Consider the following 22089-nt stretch of genomic DNA (forward strand, 5'->3'; position numbering starts at 1 on the left):
GATTAGTCTTACTTCATCTCATATTAAAATTTTCGTATACAGTCCACCAGTCAAATAACGACCATCTCAGATACCATATTTCGGGAACACAAAATGCAGTGTATACCACGTCAAAGCAGAAAGGTATAGGCCTACTTGATGTAGAGTAAGGGCACACGATCCCCTCCTTATTTGTTTTCTTATTTATCGATTGAAACAAGGTGAAGAATTACCCAGGGAAGATAACAAAAAATGAACATGTGATCACAATATAAAAGGTAGTAAAATATTCAGTTTCTCAGACCTTTGACTTTCGGTAGAAATAGTATTTTAAAGATGTACGATCGGAAAAAGTAAAGTAATGTCATTTTTTTCAAATGTTTTTTTTAATACCTACATATGAGAGTAGTTTAAAACTCGGAAAAAGATGGGCCCACCGCGCTTGTTTTTTACAAAATGACATTAAAATTTCACGGTTTTTCACAAAATCACTAAAAATAAAAAAAAACAGGTTATCATTTTCATAATTATATCGTGATTGCATTTTTCACGTTTACACTGTAAAAGAAAAAAAATATCATAAATTTAAGCTACTTTGAAGATTTTACTTACATTAAAATTGAGTTAAAAATTGACGATATTTATTTTTTAACCAAAATTGCAACAAATATGCCCGAAATTTTAGTAATGGGAGAGGGTTATTTATCAATTATTGATAGCTTCTACTTGCTAAAAAATAGCTCTTTTTGTGAATTTTTCAAAACCACATTTTTTTTAGTAGGTCACCGAGCTCAATTTTTCACAATTTTGCGAAATGTAACTAGGATTTAAAAGTTCTGGCGATAAACCATGCTCTCCCGGATTCGTCGCGCGAGGGCGCCATTCAAATGCTGCTGACCTGCAGTGGCCTTGCCCAGGAATGGTCATGATTCAAGCCTACCTGTAAACTTTAATGAGAGGGAAATGACAGAACAAAGCGAAGACTTTCAAGTTCTTCTACTTTTAGAGTCTATATATTAATACAGCATACAAAAAGAACGTAATTTTTATTGCCGTGATGCTTATCGGTGGGGACTCCCGATAAGGTTGACTTCGCTGCAGGCTAAGTTGTCACACACTACGTGGAGCTATGAGACGAGGCCATGTCAATACACGATGACAATCGTACAGCAAGCCCACAACTGACACAAGTGTCAAGATTTTCGGCTAATACACTCAAATCGACAATGCGATGACGATTCTTCCATTGTCCTGCAGGTCTACTTGCGATAGTCGTCTTTCACATTGTCAACTACCTCCTCTTGTCTTGTATAGCAAATCGGAAGTCACACTTCTGACTTACGCTGTACAGGCTATGGTCATGTTGATTTTTTTTTATCTCTTCGCTGAATTCATTTACCTTCCAGCGTGTTTTGAGGACACGCTGAACATTTTCTCGTCGCGATTTTTATCCGCGAGATAGAAATTTTCCTTTACCTGCAGACGACATTTTGTACGACGCAAAAACGTTCGGAACGTCACTGTGCGCGCGTGGTTACTATCGATACATTCCTGCGCGGAAATCTGCGCAGTACGCTAATATTTTTCCGATCGTATATCCTTAAGCAAAATATCGCGGGGCTTTAATTGTGAAAGTCTTTCCCTCAGTAAAGCTGCTTGTGGAGCGTTGGAAAGCAGGTCATTACCTTACTCTCATATGCCTAATACAAGAAAAATATAAGCTAAATCATCAGTCGGCAACTTTGATAAATGCAGCTGTGAAATACTTAATTAAATACAGAATCTTTAGATATGAATTTTACTGATGGTTAATGTTGGTGGCTTCATTACCGATATCTTATGGTCTTGCCGAAGCAGAGTTAAATGTGTCAAAGTTTACGGGATTGCTATTGCACGTTACATCTTTCAACGCAACACTCATTTAACCTCCGCTCGTTCAATATAGTTAGTTCAGTGTAGTCATGATCATGTAGAGGCAACTTGTGCGTGCTTGAAAACTTATCGGCAGAGGGTTCACAACTTGGTTTTAATGGCCAATCTATGTAACGTTGCTGATTTTTCCTCATCGAAGCAATGACTCCAAAGGCCACTGTCTCAGAAATCGGCTTTATTTTTGTTGAATATTGAGGAAATAAGCGCCAAAACAAATTTCGTAAGCTTTGTAGGTAGAAAAAAAAATACTCGGCTAGTGTTTCGTGACATACAAGTATGCAGTTGGCAGAGTTTTACATAGTCTACTATCATAAAGCATCGAGCAGATAGTTAAAAGATTACACTGAACTAAATTTAGAAAAATGCCTTTCCACTAAAGGAATATAAAATTGGACGTGGCAATTTGTCGTTAACGTTATTTCGCTTCGGATAAAAAGAGAGAGCTATCTGTTGAAAAGGTAACATATTACTTAGCTCGGACATGTAACCACAGTGTCACATAGTTGTTTTGATAGCTGATTTCTTTGCTTGTTGGGCAGTAGATACAGTATAAGTTCCAAATTCAAAATCCCAACGAAATATTAGTGAACACCTGAGGTTATAACATATGGTCTCATTATCATGCTACGTTATCTGTGAAAGCAACCTAATAAAGTTTAAGACGTCTTTTGACTTCAGCCGGTAACACTGATTTGTTTATAGCTTCTCGATTGCATCTTTACTTCGAGTCCGCTGAATTGCCCAGCTTGCTATGGTTTACTGCACCATTTATTGAGTTGTCAAAATTTCCAGGTGAAATGAGTGACGGGAGAGGTGAGTGCGTTTGGTAATTGGGGACCAATGTGACAAGCAACATGATATATAATGAAGAAAGGAACCAATTATTGCAAATGACGATCAATTCGGTCTTGCGAAATACTGATTGATGAAGGAGTATCTAAACTCAGATATGGTCATGCACACATTAAAAAAAGCATGATTCTAATTACAAATTTCTTCAGGCGAAGTTTAACTCTATTATATTTGTTAATTCTAGAGCCACTATCGTGGTTTCCAATTGATGATGATCATAGTAAAATACTCTCACGGTTTACCAGATAAAATAATCCCTCGACCAGCATGGACATGTAACCATGGGAACAGATCAAGAGCTTTGAGATAGCAGGAAAAAATAACATTAATTTATAAAACACACATAATAATTAAATGCAGTGCAACCTTTACGACAGTGGTGTCAGACCTTATTAAGATTGTGCTAGTAAGTGTCTTTTAAGAGCACAAACATCTGTTTCTGGAAAACAATGGGTCCCTTTTTGTTGTCTGCGTCGCTTCCTATGCCATATTCAAGTCGGCATGCTAGATACCCTTCTCATCAAATATATTGGGTCTTGTGCGCCGAATTTCTATTCGATATTGATTATCTTTGTCCCTTTTTTCATGTTATATCAACGCAGAAAGCAACATTTAACGCCATAAACACATGTTAATAGCAATAACCCCGCTGCAGGTGAGTATATTCATTCGATTTGCGTACATTTTGCTTCATATAGCACTCGCAAAACAGCTCATGCTTTATGTCGTTAATTGCACCCAAATCTCGCGTATCCCCGCCTGTGGTGGCGTTATAGCTTTGATTTACGCTAAATATTTTATTGCTTTCATAAGATAAATCTAAAATATTGTTATTCTTGTCAAAATAATATGTTTTTCCAAGCTTAGGGTTTTGTTTGTTAAAGAACTTTAAATTAAATTTATAAACAGTGTTTTTGTCTTCTATGACATGCGTAATTTGTTCCAAAATACATAATATAACTTTCAGCATGACTACAAATATACTCCTTGCGGATTGTTTGCAAGCTATGCTCATCCTCTGCTTACTCATTTCGATCGTTCTCTTTAAAGACAAAATTTAATTTATAAACAAAGGCAACATACTTATCGAAATAAAGTTCACGTTGATTGCTGTTCTCTGTACTTTTTCGGTGGTATTACACACAGCAGAGCGTCTAGTCCAAAAAGAAAATTCGTCCGGCGCCCTCGTACAAAAATAAAAGGCGAAGCTGGTGATGCTCATTGCACCGTTACAATATCCGTTGCGTTCCCGGTTTTATCGTCACCAAATCATGAATAGCAATTAGACCATTCTCTAACTCTGTGACCGTCGACGATAACATGTCTTGAGCACACGCCATATCGGAGGAACTTGTGAACTGTCTTGAGCACACGCCATATCGGATGAACCTCTGAACTGTGAAGTGAATATAAATCAGATCGATTGCGATCATTCCGCAGATAAACTTAGACGTCATCCATCGCCAAGCTTCAAGTACACGGTCATTTCATAATGAAACTCTTCACCAACTTAAAGGCACGGTATTTCTTCCAATAGAACATTTTGCTGATGATCATATCTCGCTGCAGGTGTAATGTAATTGACAATAAGTTACACCTTGTTGTTCGTCTAACATCTCTATTTACGCATTATTCTTTGATGATATACGTAGACTACGTTGCACAACAAGTATCTGCACGTAAAGAAATTACGTCGATATGTACATATCAATATGCGACCAGATGCGGCCCTCACTTTTCGGCGAAATTTGACAAAACTGGCGATAAAAGTCTGATATCGCGTGTCTTCTTACCTCAAAATCTTTACAAAATATTTTACCTCATATTTATCATTCCATAAGGCATATGACAAAATCTCTTAGCCCGTATCAGGGCCATAAAGATTAATGAATTCGTTTCCTGTGTAGTCGCTTGCTACAGTTACTGTAAAGGCAACGATTGTTGACGACATTAGGCCCCTAATGTTTTTTTTTATATTTTTGTTTTCTGGTTAATCTTACATCATCATTTGTTTGATTCAACCGTGATAATATTTTTCATAGTTTTTGAAGGCATATTAAAGACACAGACCTAAATTTTACTCAATTCTTTTTTTTCTATTCCTCACAAATGCTTGAAAATGTACATGTCTTTATGTGGCTATTTCGTGTTCTTTTATTCTGCTTCATGACGTATACGAAATGTAAGAAATAAACGCGTCACCAAGAGCAAGAAACATGGAACAACTAGAAACTGTCACAGTTTACTCTGACTTAACTTATAATGCATGTCGCAGAGCGATAGCCAGAAAAGCTTCCAAGAAATACTGGCATAATAACAATGATCATTTTGTAAGTTTGTATTCCCCATTTGGGGAAAATAAGAACGTTACTAATTGTGTATCAAGTACAAAATCAAGTAGTGAACAGATCAGATTGCCACAAAACTACTAAATATGAATGTTTTCATCAAAACTGACGGACTTGTGCTTACTCAAACAAAACTACTCCATAGGGTAGACATGTTTGAAATTCGCAGATGATATAAAAAGACACATATATTTTGAACCGATGTGAAATATTAATCGAAAGGAGAATGTCAGTTTGTGACAACTGTATATCATAACAGTGTCTGCTGTGAATCCAGCAATTACACGTATCTTTGTAAAGTGAAGTACGTAAACGTTCAGACTATTTCGCGTTTATTTCATAGTCACGGTACACTGTGCATGTAACGGTCGTGTCTTATTTTGTTATTTTTATGTGTTCAGTATTCCACTATTCAAAAAAAGTCAACTGTAAAAGATATGAACAACTAGCAGCATATCAGATGGAAACGATGCTGTGGACTTTATTGTACGGTGAAAGAGCAGCGAGTGCATAAAGGTTATACTTTGGAAGGGATGTCTTTTCGGACGCCGAGTAATTTCAAAGTTGTTCATAAATTTTTCTTCCTTGACTTTTGACATGATTTGTGAAATGTCAACGATCACTAAAGAACCGCCACAGGTAAACAACTGTTTTGTTTTGTTTTGCTGTTCTGTTTTAAAGTTCCTCAAAATGATTGAACAGAGCCGCTTGTCATAGTGTTGCACTGTAATTCTTAAGGCTGCCTAAGCGTCAAAGTCGTGCTCCAATTTCGTTTTCACACATTCTATTACCGTAGAGAATCATAGAGAAAACCGTAGAGAAACAAATCAGCCATATTTTACCGAAATCGGAAATTAACTTAATAGGATAGAGTAAAATTTTTCATTTCACAAAAGTAAACCGGCGAAAGGTTGAAGGCCCCTCGTGATTCAAAATGAGCTCTAACAAGTGGTAGACCAAAAACATACTGTGAAAGTCAGGTACAGCTGTAAAGCAAAATGCAGCAAGCAAATCCCCGATACCCGCTCTCAACCCCTGCAATTGCCTTGCAAAAGAATCATGTCGCCCGTTTCTGGTTCTTGTCAAGTCATCAATATTGTTAAAAAAAATATTCTGACAGATGACGGAAAGAGCATGTGCTAACTCTGTTTAATAGATAATAAATTCACACTGAGATACTCCAATCATGTGTTCTTTAATCATTTAAGGCGATACCGAATGATACAACGCGCGCGATCGCTAAGGTTGGCAGTGTCTCAAATGCGCGCTATTGCACGTGGAAATCGTTACCATTTACATAGTTATCCAGTACTATCGCCTTCAGCTCTTGTGCAAATGTTTAAAAGCTTTTTAAGTAGGCCAATTATCCATCTGTTGAAATGAATTTCAGCAGAAATGTAGATACTGCCAAGATAAATAAGGCTAAGCATGCGTTTTAGAAAATCCTCAATAATATTTGAGATATGGCAGGAATAGGATTAAAAATTGTACGAAACTACAAAGTAGATTTTGCCATTTGAAAAACAGTGTTTGTTTCTCGGCTGACCAAATCCAAGCCCGGGACTGTGAGGAAATATGTCATGTATCAATGTGTAAAATTTCAGGAGGTTTTGAGCAAATTTGGAGTGGCGCAATCTTTTAAAAAAACAAGCTGTGTTAATCTGCATATCTATGACGTCACGCTTTCCGTGACCGGCAACCATGCGTCTGCTCAGGTTTGTTTTGGTTTCATTGTTTTGCATCTTCGGTCAATAAATGCACAAAAACTCTTACTTTCGTTGGCTTGATAAATTTTCCTTAGCAACCGTTGCCTAGATACTTGAATCCCCGGTATCGCCTTACAGCAAGCTTATAGTAAAAAACTTGTCAAAATTGTCAACATATACATGGAAATGAAATGCTATGGACGAACCATATAAAATTAAATAGCTGATCTTATCCGATGCAGCTGCAGACTCAACGTTACCAAGAGATGTAATCTGTGCGTGGCTGAAATAATACATTATTGATTGAGATAAGTCAAGGCTTCTCAATAAGCATTCCTTGCTGATCTCAAAATGCAGACACGAAAACAAAGCATTCCCTGGCGAGTTCCTGTACCGCCCACTTATACTGGATTCACGAACCAAACAAACGATTCAAAGTTCTTACACAAAATACAGTTGAATTTTCTTGTCATCTAAGATCGGTGAAATCCGTTGAACTCTGAATTAAAAGTTTTGATCTGTACTCGATCTAATAACATGTTAGATTGCTCAGCTAATTGTTTATTTAGCATCTTATCTATTTATTTATTCAACATTTCATAAGAAAACAATTATTTTAAACAAAAGATAGAAAATACGGAGCAGGAAGAGAAAAAACTACAGCGTATGTCTAGGCTAGAGTTATAGCGTGTTGCACTTATGTAATAGCGCCCTCTATAAAGAACTTCAAAACGAGGGTTTATATTGGTCATAGGTAGCACTCCTATAGTATTTCATGTTTGCAGCAGCGTAAGTTTTCTGATGTTATCATCATATACGGTACATATATCTTGTGTTTCAGTTGTATGTATCAGTGTAGCGTATCCTGCATGTAGCAACTCCTGGACTCTATTTTCATGTAAAATGATAATCGGAAGAGAAACTCAAACCAACTGCCAAGAAACAGGCCATTTTGCTTTGCCTTTGATAGAAAGACTGCTTGATATCAAATCCAATAAGACAATGTTTTCATATATATTTCATTAGTGCAAATACATTTTACTTTAAATACTTGCATCTTCACATAAAATCTGAAAGGGCATTTTTATTGGCATCTTAATGAATATATGGCACGAGAGAAAGTTATCCCACTTTTGCTTGTCCCATTGCATTCTACACCTAAATCTTAATTTGGCGTTTATTGCTTTTAAGTTTAGAGTCGCCCTTGTATTTTGTGTCAATAAAAGTGCGTTAAACAGTCAGAGAAAATGCAGACGTAGCGAGCCCTAATCTTTTGACGGTATAGCAAATTAATTTAGAATATAATACACTATGGCGGTAAGGAAACAAGATATTAACATTTTTTAATTTCTTAACAATTTCGTTATACAAAGAATTTTCAAAACACCATCGAAGAACATTCAGTATGCTAAACTTAACCAGAGACTATCATGAGAAAACATGCCGCCAGGAATTGTCCGGTTTCGTAGGCTCGTTATGTATTCAAAATTATATGTCATAAAATCAGCATAATGAGGCTGATGCTGATGACGTAGGACTATCAAGTACGGTTTCCCTGGATTAGTTTGAGGAGAACTTCGATGAGGTGCTATATGGTCCTCGTTAATTGGGATTAGCTGATGAACAAAAGCGGGCTCCAGATCCATGACGCTCTTTTGTACTCTCTGTATAAAACACCAACTGCTACCTCAGTCGACCGAACGACGGTAAAATTGTAGTTCTTATTCCATTATTCTCTGTGACAGCGAATTCTCGAGTTCAACGTTTATGCTGTATAAGAATTAACAAAAATCGTAAACACAACAAAAAAGAAATACAACATTCAAAAAAAAAAACAAAAACAAAATGATAAAACGCCGTAACAGACAAAATGGCCGTGGAAATAAATCAGCCATCTTCCAAAGAAAAGCCGACAACAACATGAAATTCATCAACAAAAACACAGAACTTGAAAGCTATCTGAAGCTGCTGAACTTGCACTTCTAGAGATATCCTTTCAAACAGGGAAACAAGAAATGTCGCGTGTCCAAAGAATCGCGATAAACCAGCTTGCAAACAATAGACAAATTACCATAAAAACCCTTCGACAAGGGTCGGGGTATCGTCATTGTCAACACAAAGGATTACGTACACGAATGCGAAAAGCAATTACGCAACATTCAGTATTATACTCAACAAGACAGTGACGACACAGAACAAACAGCAAACAAAAAGCACGAAGTGTTTAACGAAATGTACAACAAGAAACACATCGACCATGATACTTACAAGTATCCTTACCAAAGAAAACATAAAACCGTACCCCGCAGTGGTACTTATTGCCTAAAGTTCACAAACCGACGCAGAAAATCTAAAAGACACACTAGTCTAAACAAAATTTACAAAAGTAAAGAAACACTGAACAAACTAACCGAACCACCAAACGGACTCACAACGAGACCCAAACATTAATATACTTGCCTCGCTACTCGAAGAGCAAGGTCACTAAATGCATTACAATACATTTTCACAAACACAAACTAAGGAAAGAATCTACACTGCGACTGATGAGAAACCACACTCGGGTTTCGAAACGCAAGCGTCAAAGGGCGACTCTATCAACACCATAGGCCCGGCTGCGTCTCGCAATAAGCTTTCCCCACACAAACAAAACATTACCGTACACACTAATCCAAACTTCCCTACAAATATCCGAAGCGAAACAAACATTTCATTAACACAAACAATCGGATAAGAATGTAGGAACACATTTTCGAAAGGAATCAAACACAAACTCGACACAAAAAAAAACATTTTGGATAGTTAGGTGGGGAGCCTCTTTCACATTTTTACATACGAAAGATTTGGATTTTTATTTCACTCAAGGATTGACACTGATACTTGACTTCTTTTGTAACCAAAGTAAATAATCACTGTCTTGAGTGACAGCTTACGCTCTGCATATATGCATGGAAAATGAACACGTCATGGCTAATCCATGCATAAATGCATGTCAATTAATCGGGTTCCCCGTGATTTTCAAAACAACTAGTTTTATAGCTTTTGTATTACTGGAATCTCTAGAGCTAGTCGTTTGTTGAATGAAGTCTATTAATTAGACTTGTTCACTCAGCAAATTTCATCCCATGAAGACGAGTCAATGTTATTTATTAGATTTGCCTATCTCTTAGTAGGGCTTTTTATCACTGTTATGTTTAAAAGAAGCTCTAGAAAATGCAAGTATTCAATAATCGCGTACGTAAACATTACAGCAGAAGTAAAAAACAATGACAACATGTATTCTAATGTTTGTTCAATCAACACTGTATAAAGAATATCTTGTATCTGCCTGTCAGTTTCAAGACAATTATTTCAATTTATCGTCAACTTGATAATGGACCGTTTAAAATCACTCAAATATATTTAACGAAGTAGCTTAAGACGTTCATTTTGCCATATTTCATCTTAAAGTAATAAGTGTTGTACCAGTAATGCGGTACGCAGTTTATCAAACCGTGGTAAAATGCGAAAGCCTGGAATCAAAGACGTCCTCAGTATCTTTGTACATCATACCATCATGACTTCGTGCCTGGATATTATCAAGTGACGTCAATATTCATAGCTGCACAGAAAAAAAATATACAAGGCAGTTGGGTTTTACGTTGTCATGGAATCCGTGGATATGCAACAAGTTATCAAAATATGATTAATACAAACATTTTCAAGCGAAAAACAAAAATCAAAACAAAACGAAACGAAACAAAACCACAAAAATCTTATTAGCAAAAAATAATTGTAGGGTATCGCTCTTTCTGAGGCAAAACGCGTACGGAATGCAAGATTCTCCAAAATAGAAAAAAAAGGAAAACAAAACACTAGACTCCGACAGGACACTACATAAACTGCAGACAGAATGTCGATCATAAAATGTAGATCCGATATTGCTAAAACTTAGGTAAAAATATAGTTTTAACGCTTTAATATTGAAACAATATGTACATACGATAAGCTATATTTTTGTTGGTAATATTTTGTCTCATTTCAGTAGAGTAAATTCTTGCTAACGGTAGGAATTTTAACATGATTTATTTTGCGGTATAATCGATTCATGATTTTCTGATATGCATGACGTGTTTCGAAACTAAATGTGCTCCCTAACTTTTCAAAATTTCATTCGTTTGCACATATTGGCGAGAGATTAGAAATAATAATAGAGATTTGTGACGCATTAACGTAATGCAAGCACAGTTATACGTGCCACAAAATAGCTGTGTTCGTAAATATGATATATCATCACTTTTTAAAAGATAGAAGTTACATTGGTAATTCAGTTTACTTTCAAGTATTCAGCTATTTAGTGTTGCAGGCCCTGATGACGACCAAGTTGAAATTCAAAAACTATACAAAACATTATATAGGAAAACTGTAAACTTGATCAAACCAAGATCAAAGTGTGAAATCCATTTACACTGTCACCTTATCATAAGCACAAGCCAAGTTTGTCGTCTCCGAACAAAAAATACGGGATTTATTCTCTGGTCGTTCTACGTCACGACAACCCGCGTCTATGTCATCAATTTTGGTGCGTCGGACCTTTTTTTGTCGATCTTCGGTGTGCTCGTAAATATGTAAACAAACAACATGGCGGCCGATGTTTCTCCCACGATCAAAAGTCATGTAATGAAATCGATATTTTCACAGACTAAGACATTAATAATCCGAACAATGTAAACACAAGAGTGTACCGCTTGTATATTCCGAAGGAATTACGTGAATAATTTGCGGAAACAACGACCTCCAAGCTGGTCGCGTATACCGTTGGTTCCGTACGCATTGCAAACAGGGTCAGGCGCGACGTTTACAGTGTTCGCGCCGTTGAGATTCAGTCGATATTTGTTCCCGAAAAATAGCGTATCTTCGTCTGTGATAGGTTTCTAGGACTATACTATCTTTGAAATAGAGTATAACTTTGCGGAAGGTAGCTTACGTGTAGACCGAGAGCTGTCATTTGCTCCACACACGAAAGAACATGAGCGTCAACGCACACGACGGACGACTGGAAATGATTGACAACTTGTGCACGGCGTACTGATATTATTCCCAAAGTAGTTCAAAAGTTTAAACGCGGAATCGTCATGGAAAATTTATTTTATTATGCAGAAAATAACGAATTCTTGGCTTGTGCATGTGATAAGTATATTATTCCCTAATATTTTTCTACTCGAAGAGCAAGACCACTAAAATGCATTAAAATAATTTTTCACAAACACAAACTAAGAAAAGAATCTACACTGCGACTGATGAGAAACCACACTCGGTTTCGAAACGCAAGCGTCAAAGGGCCACTCTATCAACTCCGTAACACAATAGGTCCGGCTGCGTCTCGCCATAAGCTTTCCCCACAAAAATAAAACATTACCGTACCCACTGATCCAATCTTCCCTACAAATATCCGAGGCGAAACAAACATTTCGTTAACACAAACAATCGGATAAGGATGTAGGAATTTTTTTTGAAACGAATCAAACACAAACTCGACACAAAAACATTTTGGATAGTTAGGTGGGGAGCCTCTTTCACACTTTTTACATTCATTGCTCTTGTGTGGGGGGTTGTCAACCTGATGTAATCGCAAATCCTCAGATTTCCATCTGATATCAGAAGTTACACTGTAAGGAATTTTATCTATGCAAATGTCACCCTACAGCGCCATCTGTGGCAGAGGTCACAGTTCTCCCAGTCCTGTCCTCTTTTGCACGAGGACGCCCGGCAGACAACATCGCCATTTTCGGCTCTACCCTTGCTTGGTCAGTTTTTACATCACACACGGTATTTATATAATCCTTTTTTTACAAGACACCATGTCCCTATCCGCGTACTACTTCTGGGACATTCTTTCATACGCCGTCTAGGCGAATATACGCACAGAAACTCACTCAGTAATTTCTGTTTGTCCGAAGTGCGTGTCTTTGTGAGGGGTATCAGCGGAGGTACCGTCCGTTCTCTGAGTACGTCGTACGTGAGAGACGTATCGCCGGATATAGTATTTTTAGACATCGGTACAAACGATCTCTGCAGTGTGTATAGTTCACCCGAGGCTATTGCTCAGAGGATTATTTCATTCGTGCAGAATCTCTATCGGCATGGCAGCGTTCGAGTTGTAATTGTTAGCCAGGTTTTGCATCGTGCCCGGTGTCCGGAAAACATCCGGGACTTCAATGCACGTGCAGACGCGCTGAACGAACAATTGAGGGAGTCTTTGGCGGGAAATCCCTTTGTGTTTTTCTGGTCACATGTCGGTTTATGGCGGTCATCGCTACCAGTATTCCACAGGGATGGGGTACATCTTAACGAGCTGGGCATTCGCCGGTACTATCGTAGTGTACGAGGTGCCCTACTTCGCGCTTGTCGAGCATTGGCATAGTACGTCGCCATGCCTTCGCTCATTATATTTTTATTGTAGTATAGCTGTGGTCGGAATGTCGACAGAGTGGCATCAGACTAGGGCATGGGAATCGTGTGTGAATCTTGTTACATACCACTCCCCACGCGGCTTGTTATACTGTGTGCTTACAGCCCATTACAGGTCCCAATTGTCAGGTGTTGCTGTTTTTACAGCTTGTTCATTTTCCACTTAAGTGGAATGTCAGCTGCTCTTGCAGCGCTCTCTTAATTTTCCACATTGTTGGATTCTGCTGTTTTTCAGCTTTTATTTTTCCCCTTCATTGTTGGGATTGGCTGGGCATGCAGCTTTGACATTTTGGCTGCGGAAGGGGTGGATATATTTTCAGGGCAGCGTCCCTGAGTGGATTCTCCATGCCGTGGATCTTGCTGCCACTCAACCACAGCTTTTCTTTTCCTCATTACCTGCAGTCGTGCATATGTCCAATCGAGGGAACGGGCAATTTCAGCTTTTTGCCTTAGATTTGCAATAGCTTCACATGTGACCAGCTGTCGAAAGTTTTGAACTATGGGTATTATAACCCCTTAAGTGGAACTCAGACAATTTCCTTTTTCTGCCTAGTTTTCATTTTCTTAGCTCATAGGCATGGCTCGAGGCAAAAAGATAACCCAGAAGAAGGCAGCTGGCTCCAGTATCACAAGTAAAAGAGCAAGTCGAACGGCTACAGCAGCCAGTACTAGGGCTACAAAGCAACGGGGAACATCATCAGCAGCAGTGGCTACAGCAGCCAGTAATAGAGTGACAAGGCAACAGAGAACATCAACATCAACAGGGCAAACACCTAACAACACGGCAGCATTACAGGCAACATTGCAGAACACTATACAAGCACTGAATACTGTAGCCGACAAGCTGATGGGAGTTCCTTCCAACCCAGCGCAAAATATGTCGCAAACAACAAGTGAACAGCAAGTACTTAATGCAGTACAGGGTTCTTTGACCTCTATCACAGGTAACAGTGGGTTGGGCAATGATGCAAGGCCAAATAATATTGTACAACCTGTGCAGAACACCGTCAACAGTGTTGTAGGTGGCATTGCACAGCCCCCTGATGGCACTGGGGATCAACCGACGGGTGTTGGAGTCAGTCACTTCACTAGCTTGTCTGTGCCACTTGGTGCAACCCTTTCCGACAAAGTTAGGCAAAAAATTTGGTCTGGTGGTTTCATCGAGTTCAGCGCCCTGCTATCTAAAACCAAGCAGGAGCAGTATACATTATGTGTCCAAAATCCAGGTGACAGTGACACTCCATCCTTTCAGTTGGTTCCCACTGAAAAACATATCCCCATCAATTCTATTGACAAATGGATTTCAGCTTTTCAGGTTTTTGCAGCTGTGTATACTTCCAAATTCCCTCATGAGGCCCCCGCTCTGATGAAATACTTGGAAGTTATTTGTAATTTGGCAGCTTCAGGAGGTAATTGGAGGTTTTACAATGTTAATTTCCGTTTGATGAAACAGTCCACCCCTTTACCATGGGACTAGATTCACATTGAGTTATTCCTACGGGCCTGTACTCCCATTAAAGAAAGTGCAGAGTTTCACAAGCTTAATAAGCAGCCTTTTCGAGGAAGCTTCGCAAAGGATGTCTGCTGGAATTTCAGTGCAGGAAAAACATGTACATGGTGTTCATATGAACACAAATGTTCCAAATGTGGCGGGGCACATCCAGTCACTAGGTGCAGGGCCACCACCAAGCCAGGGCAATCACAAACAGCTTGGTCCAAAGCAAATGCAGGACAACCTGCCAAACAGCACACCCCCTTTCCCAGCCAGCAAGCTACCAACGCCAATAAAAGTTAGCTCATTCGCAGGTTTTTTACAGGGCTATCCTAATGACTTGGCATCATATTTGCTACATGGTTTCACGTTTGGTTTTTCAATTGAGTTTGTTGGAGAAATCAGGACGACAACCTGTTGCAATCTTGTTTCAGCCATAGCACATCCCGCTTTGGTAAAGCAGAAATTGGACAAAGAATTGGCAGCAGGCAGAATTGCGGGAACTTTTCTCAACCCCCTTTGATCCATTTTGGGTTTCCCCACTTGGGTTGGTGCCAAAAAAAGTGCCAGGCGAATTCAGGTTAATTCAGCATTTATCATACCCTGAAGGGGAATCTGTGAATGATGGTATCCCATCAGTGCTAACAAGTGTTCATTATGCTAGAGTCGAGCATGCTATTGAGGCAATTCTGTCAATGGGTCAAGGGTGTTATTTGGCAAAAACTGATATCAAGTCAGCCTTCAGGTTGATTCCCATCAGGCCCGGGGAGTACCCTTTACTAGGCTTTCAATGGGATGGTAATTTCTTTTTTGATAAATGCCTGCCCATGGGTTGTGCCACATCATGTAGAATTTTTGAGGCGTTCAGTACGTCACTAGAATGGGTTGCTACTCACAAACTTGGAGCAGCAGCGGTTCTACACATCCTTGACGACTTTTTGTTCTGCAACCACAGTAGAAAATCGTGCCTTAAAGACCTTCGCAACTTTTTAGCCTTTTGTGCAAAAATAGGGGTACCAATTGCAGAGAGAAAAACAGCAGAGCCTTCGACGACATTATGTTTTGCAGGAATTGAGTTAGATACGGTCAGAATGGAAGCCAGGTTACCCTTGGACAAGCTTTATAAATGCATGGACTTGGTGGAGCAATTTTTAGGCAAGTCTTGCGCCACCCTAAGGGAATTGCAATCCTTGATAGGTACCTTAAGTTATGCATGTTGTGTAGTTTCACCAGGCAGGGCATTCCTTCGACGTCTCATCAATTTAACACTGGGTCTCAAAAAACCATTTCACCATACACGTTTAAGACGTGAAGCAAGACGGGATCTGTTGGTATGGCAAACATTCCTCAGTAGCTTTAATGGCAAATCATTCTTCATTAGCCACAGTTCCCCTGGTAATCCATCCCAGCAGTTGCACACTGATGCTGCTGCATCACAAGGTTTTGGTGGGGTATTCCAGAATCACTGGTTTTATGGGGAATGGCCACACAAGTGGAAATCTCTTAACATCACCTACCTGGAATTGTACCCGATTGTTGTTGCTGTGGAGCTTTGGGGGCACAGCATGGCAAACCAGGAAATTTGGTTCATGACAGATAACATTGCAGTCGCAGAAATCATTAACCGGCTGTCCTCAAAGGACAATACTATCATGGAATTGGTACGCAGGCTTGTGTTGACATGTCTAAGGTGCAACATTATGTTTCGAGCAAAACACCTTCCTGGCAAGGATAACACTCTTGCTGATTGTTTATCACGGTTACAGGTTTCCAAGTTCTGGTCACAGGCTCCACCGGGTATGGATTTGATGGCAACGGACATTCCTCAACACCTGCGGCCTCAGTCCTCCATAACCTTGACAAATTGTTAGATCAGTTATTGTCTCCTGCCACAAAAAGAGTCTATGCCAGAGCATGGACAGCTTTTTCCATTTTTCATTCACATTGTTTCAATCCCCCAGCATTAGCCTTGCCCATTCCAAGGAAATATTAGCTATGTTTATTTCCCACCTCCAAATGAAGGGCATGTCATTCTCGACGGTTGCAACCTATATATCTGCCATCAGCTACGTTCACAAGCTTCTGAATTTAAAAAATCCATCAGACAGCTTCTTAATACACAAGCTATTGGAGTCCTACAAGAAGCAGTCACCAGTTGTGGACTCTCGGCATCCCATTACCCTTCCAATCCTACATAAGCTTGTGGGTGCACTTGACAAGCTATTAGGCAGTAATTACAGTGTTTTACTTTTCAGAGCCATGTTTTTGTTTGCGTTTTATGCGTGCACTCGTATTAGCGAAATAACCTTCACAACAGAAGACTGCAGCCATCACATACTTCCACTGGAAGCAGTCTCTTTTACGGCCACAAAGGGCATAATTTCTAGCATGGAGGTGGCATTTACATCATACAAGCACTCACGAGGTGGTCCCGGCCACAAGATTGTTATCCCAGTCATGCAACCATCAGATTACTGTCCAGTGACAACACTGTACAATTACATTTGTAGACGAGGCCAAGGGCCAGGCCCGCTGTTTTGTCAGCAAACTTTGAGCCCCATACCTGTTCAGTTGTTCACAGAAAAGCTCAATGGTTGCCTTCATTTATGTGGCTTAGATCCAAAGTTTTATAAAACGCACAGTTTTCGTATTGGTGCAGCTACCACTGCATCCATGGCAGGCCTCTCAGACAATCAAATCAGGTGTCTGGGTCGCTGGAAGTCAAATGCCTTTAAGTCCTACACGCGTGCACCAGCCTTTGGGCAAATGCTCAAAATCAATCAGCTAGCTGTCAAACATAGACCATGAGTTTGTAGGGTGGCTGTTCGCAGGGGCTGCAGCACCATTCAAGCATCATGGTTCTGCTGTGTTATTGTGTATGTTACCTAGTATTTTTATTAGTAACACATTTTTTCACATGTGTCAGGCATGGGGATTTTATCTTGTGGGGCCGACACAAGATGTGTCTCGTGGCGGATTTGGGACCCCACAAGATGGGGAGAATCTCCATAAAATGTTACAAAGATTTTTCTGGAGTTCATTGATTTGTTGTATTGTTAAAAGCACCAATAGGTGGCACAATTATTGTAATTTACAGTTATAAGCAGACTGAGTATTGTAAGGCACACATTTTGTGCTGCGTATTATGGATCAACAATTTGATGAATACTTGGTAGTTACGGTGTATAATTAAAAGGTCACCCATTGGGCGGCCCGTTTTCTTCCAAAAGACACGAGCAGGGAGTGTTATTTGATAGATAGCATTTTGTCCAGGCGACTCATCACGTGCAAGGAGGAGCTGCCGGGACAAAATTCAGGACATTTGCAAGGGATAAAAGTATGTACGTCAACAAGAAAGTAAACTCATGAATTTTAATAGACGGGGTGGCTATGACCAATCTCAAGCCAGATTGTTCACAGCCACCCGTCTAAGTCTGTGTGGGGAAAAGTTGTCATGTAAGACACATAGACGGGTAATGTTGTTCGGATGTGACGGGTTCATCTGGCTTGTCGCGATGAGCTAATATGACGGAATATTTCATCATATTGATTTTATTAAGAGACTGCCGAGAAGATTTGCTGACAGCCTTTGCTTACCTACAGACGTCAAATCAAGTGGCAAGTTAATAGAATTGGAAAGCTGGGCTGTCTAAAATATTTTTAAGGGACTGACGTCATGACCATTAACTGCAAAATTGACTCTTGCCTTTTTGTAAATAGGTAAAAAATACAACGATTTTTTCACCATTAACCGTCCTATTACATGCTAACTTTTTACGTTCAATGAATATAATAAAGAGATTTAAAATTAAACTTTGTAAATAGATATATAATTCTGGCTCACTTAAGTTTGGAATTACGATACAATCTTCAGTGACTTCCCGTACCACCAAAGAGACAATGGCGGAATCATAAAATCTATACAGAGCTGTTGTAAACGCCTGTCTGTAAATCTACCCGCTATCACTGTTCTCTGACTTAGCGTAAATGTGACAGAGGAAAAATACAATATACATAATCTGCCAAAAATATGCAGTTGAATAATCAAATTTGCGATTTTAAAATAATTTTAAACAGTACGTTACTATATAATTTATACTGTGGTAAAGAGCATACAGATCCCAAATACCTGTAAGTAAGTTGAACTAACACAGCTAAATTACAAGTTCTGAGTTTAGAGCTGTAATAAATTAAATACGTGATACAACCTTTATTCTAGCGTAAAACTATAAACCAAAGTAATTATATATAATCCCATGGTATTTTTTCTCTGTTTGACCGCGAAAAACACGAGTATACGATGACGTCAAACAGAGAAAAATACCATGGGATTATATATTTATCACATGAACAGTCTTCTTATTTTTCTTTTGACGTAGATGGATCAAAATTATAGTAACAAATTGCATGAATTTCGTCGCGATTTGTTTTACTTTCATTTAAAGAGTGAAGCGGTCCGTAACCCAGGAGATACTTTCATTCATAAATCCCATCAAGCTGAAATTGGATACATCGAATGGTATCTCCACCAACCAACCGTACGGAATCGGTCACGTGAACGTGTCAATCATTTTCTCGCGCTGTGCTGATGCCAAGGCAAGTTGGCCATCGGTACGGTGAACATAACTTTCATCGTGCTAGCGACGGATAGCCAAGTATTCAAAGTTATTTAGAATATTTACAAATGGATTTATGAAGTAAATGCAACGACACGATCGAAACAGTAATTCTCATTCTCAGAGATTCCGTGGCTTTTCAAAATATCACACAAGTTTACGACCGTGGCGAGCGCGAAAGATTCCGTTCGATGACACACAGAGTGTACCTCATTGCATGTTTATGCCCACAACGCTGCCGTCACCGGTCTCTGCCATGCCGGTGTCAACTCGTTAATCCCGATCTCGGTCGTCAATGTTTTCGTCTTAAGGACTTTGATGTTTGCAGTGACATATATCTCACCCGTAGATACATCCTAATTTTACTTGACGGAAACTCTGTTTTGAGTGCTGTCTGAGTCAACTTTCGAAGTACATCGGATTCCACAGCGCTGCACTGCATATACAGCTCAACAGCTGATGCCTTCCCTACAGCCTTACGCCGCTACAGGTTTGATTCCGAGCGAGAATTTATGGATTTTTTTGTATGTTGAAGGAAATTTATCGTTGTTAGTCGAATGACTTTATGCTAAAAGCCTCCTATCTCGCTTTCCCGAAGATTATACTGTACTCATTTATTCAGTTGAACTTCCGTTGAGGTGTAGATTTCAGGTTTATCGCCAACCGGGATCGCCAGGTACGACGTCCACATTGAGCCTTACGACGCGACTCGACTGGCGCTGCGACGTTACTAAGCTAAGCCATTAAAATAAAACGATCGGCGGTATCCCCATTCGATTCTCGGGAACAGCTATAGTTTTAGCGACTCGAAATTTCGCTGGACATGCTTTCTATGTTTCCATGTGTGGATTTATCGGGTCACCTTTTTGTAAAAATGTCATGAGAGCACGGCATCGATCACGACAAGCGGTCTATGTTCACGTCGCGACCCGCATGTATGAACGGTACCATGCAAGAAAAAAGTTCCGGTTGATGACGTACAACAGGGGTAATTCGGATTTCTTATCCGTCCTGTTCTACGTCACACAGGTGGGAATTTGGGCCAGTTCATGTGATAAGTAAAAAAATCATATAGACTTCCTGATTGTTGTAAAAAACATACACGTCATGAAATATCAAGGTACCCTTATACTGTTGCATGCAAAACCTATTATGTATTAAATTAAGTTTTACTGTAAAAGAAAAATAGGAAATAAAAGGAAATATAAAAAATCTAAGCTGAAAACACACATCGTATCATTTGAACACAGTATGATGGTACGTTTCAATCATATAAACAAGAGTAAAGATACCAAGATAATTTAGTTCAGTGTCTTATGATTGCCGGAGAAATGAAATTAAGTACAATAATTAGTGAGTATTATTTGAAGTAATTTGTAGATAGATAGATAGATAGATAGATAGATAGATAGATAGATAGATAGATAGATAGATAGATAGATAGATAGATAGATACATTCAAAAATTGAAGACACGTAAAAACCAAGGAAAACGTCTCCATTACTTAGCGACCCCACGGCAGTCGCCTGTCTCGAAAACCTACACCGTAAATATGTTGTGGTACCAATAGATAAAGCTGCAAACAGTATTGCATTCTTGTGCAAATCATTCTACGCGTCTCCTTACTGAAGTGGGTATCATGAACGAAGGGTCAGACACATACACAATATCAACAAAGATGTTACATCTGTTATCACGAACAACATTGCAGTATGTGACAGATTTGGACTGAAAGTATCAGAGAAAGAACAAAAACTACCACTAATGTGCTGGATGCCCAAGATGCATAAGAACCCGTCCGGAGCTTGCTTCATTGTAGCATCAAGCACTTGCAGCACTAAACCACTCAGTTAAGCGGATTCTAGTGTTTTTATATTAATTTTTGAACAAGTACATAGATTCCATCTAAAAAGTAAATTTTACAGCAACATCAAAACTTTCTGGTTGTGAAAATTCCTTTCCAGTAATTGAAAAGTTGAACGTCATCAACACTAGGAAAAAGGCCCAATGCATCTCAACATTCGATTTCAGTACACTGTACACCAAATTGAACATACGGATCTACTGAAAGAATTGTACAACATAGTTGACTTTGTATTTGAGGGTGGAACTGATATATTCATTTTTCTTCTTCTAAGGCATTTTGGCGCAAAGAGAAACAAAGCCTTTGTTTTTCTCAGACATCACTAAAGTCTCCTATAAAACATCTCATAGTTGAAAGCTATTTCCAGATAGGCAACATACTCCTTTTACAAAACACAGGCATTCCTATGGGTATTGATCCAGCACCATTTTGGGCAAATTTATATCTACACAGGCATGAGTATAGATTCATGTCAAAACTCATTCATACCGATATAGCTCGTGCTCGCAAATTTCATGGATGCGCACGATTCATCGATGACATATGTCTTCTAAATGATGGTGGAGAGTTTTGTAGATCATACGAGCAAATATATCCTGCAGAGCTCACGTTGAAGTGTGAGCATAATGGACAACATGCTACATTTCTCGAATTGGACATATCTATAGTAGATGGAATATTCGTCTATAAACTCTTTGACAAGCGCGATGATTTCAAGTTTTCTATAGTGCGAATGCCAGATCGCGAAAGTAACATCCCTTCGTATATTTTTTATGGCACTGTATTGTCAGAATATCTTCGCATTGCTCGCGCAACACTTCTAATAGAAGATTTTCTTCCAAGAGTTGCC

General features: G+C 39.1%; 2 protein-coding genes across 2 annotated transcripts in view; both read left to right on the forward strand.

The window, feature by feature from the left end:
• The window catches only part of LOC139142963 (uncharacterized), a 424363-nt gene that overhangs the window by 212073 nt on the left and 190201 nt on the right, over positions 1-22089 (forward strand). The window lies entirely within an intron of this gene.
• On the forward strand, positions 12493-14750 carry LOC139130653 (uncharacterized). The gene is made up of 2 exons (XM_070696402.1): positions 12493-12625; positions 13821-14750. The coding sequence occupies exon 2, from the start codon at positions 13845-13847 to the stop codon at positions 14742-14744; it is 900 nt and encodes a 299-aa protein (XP_070552503.1). The 5' UTR covers positions 12493-12625; positions 13821-13844; the 3' UTR covers positions 14745-14750.

Source organism: Ptychodera flava, chromosome 1 (assembly GCF_041260155.1).
Source record: "Ptychodera flava strain L36383 chromosome 1, AS_Pfla_20210202, whole genome shotgun sequence".
Classification (NCBI taxonomy): domain Eukaryota; kingdom Metazoa; phylum Hemichordata; class Enteropneusta; family Ptychoderidae; genus Ptychodera; species Ptychodera flava.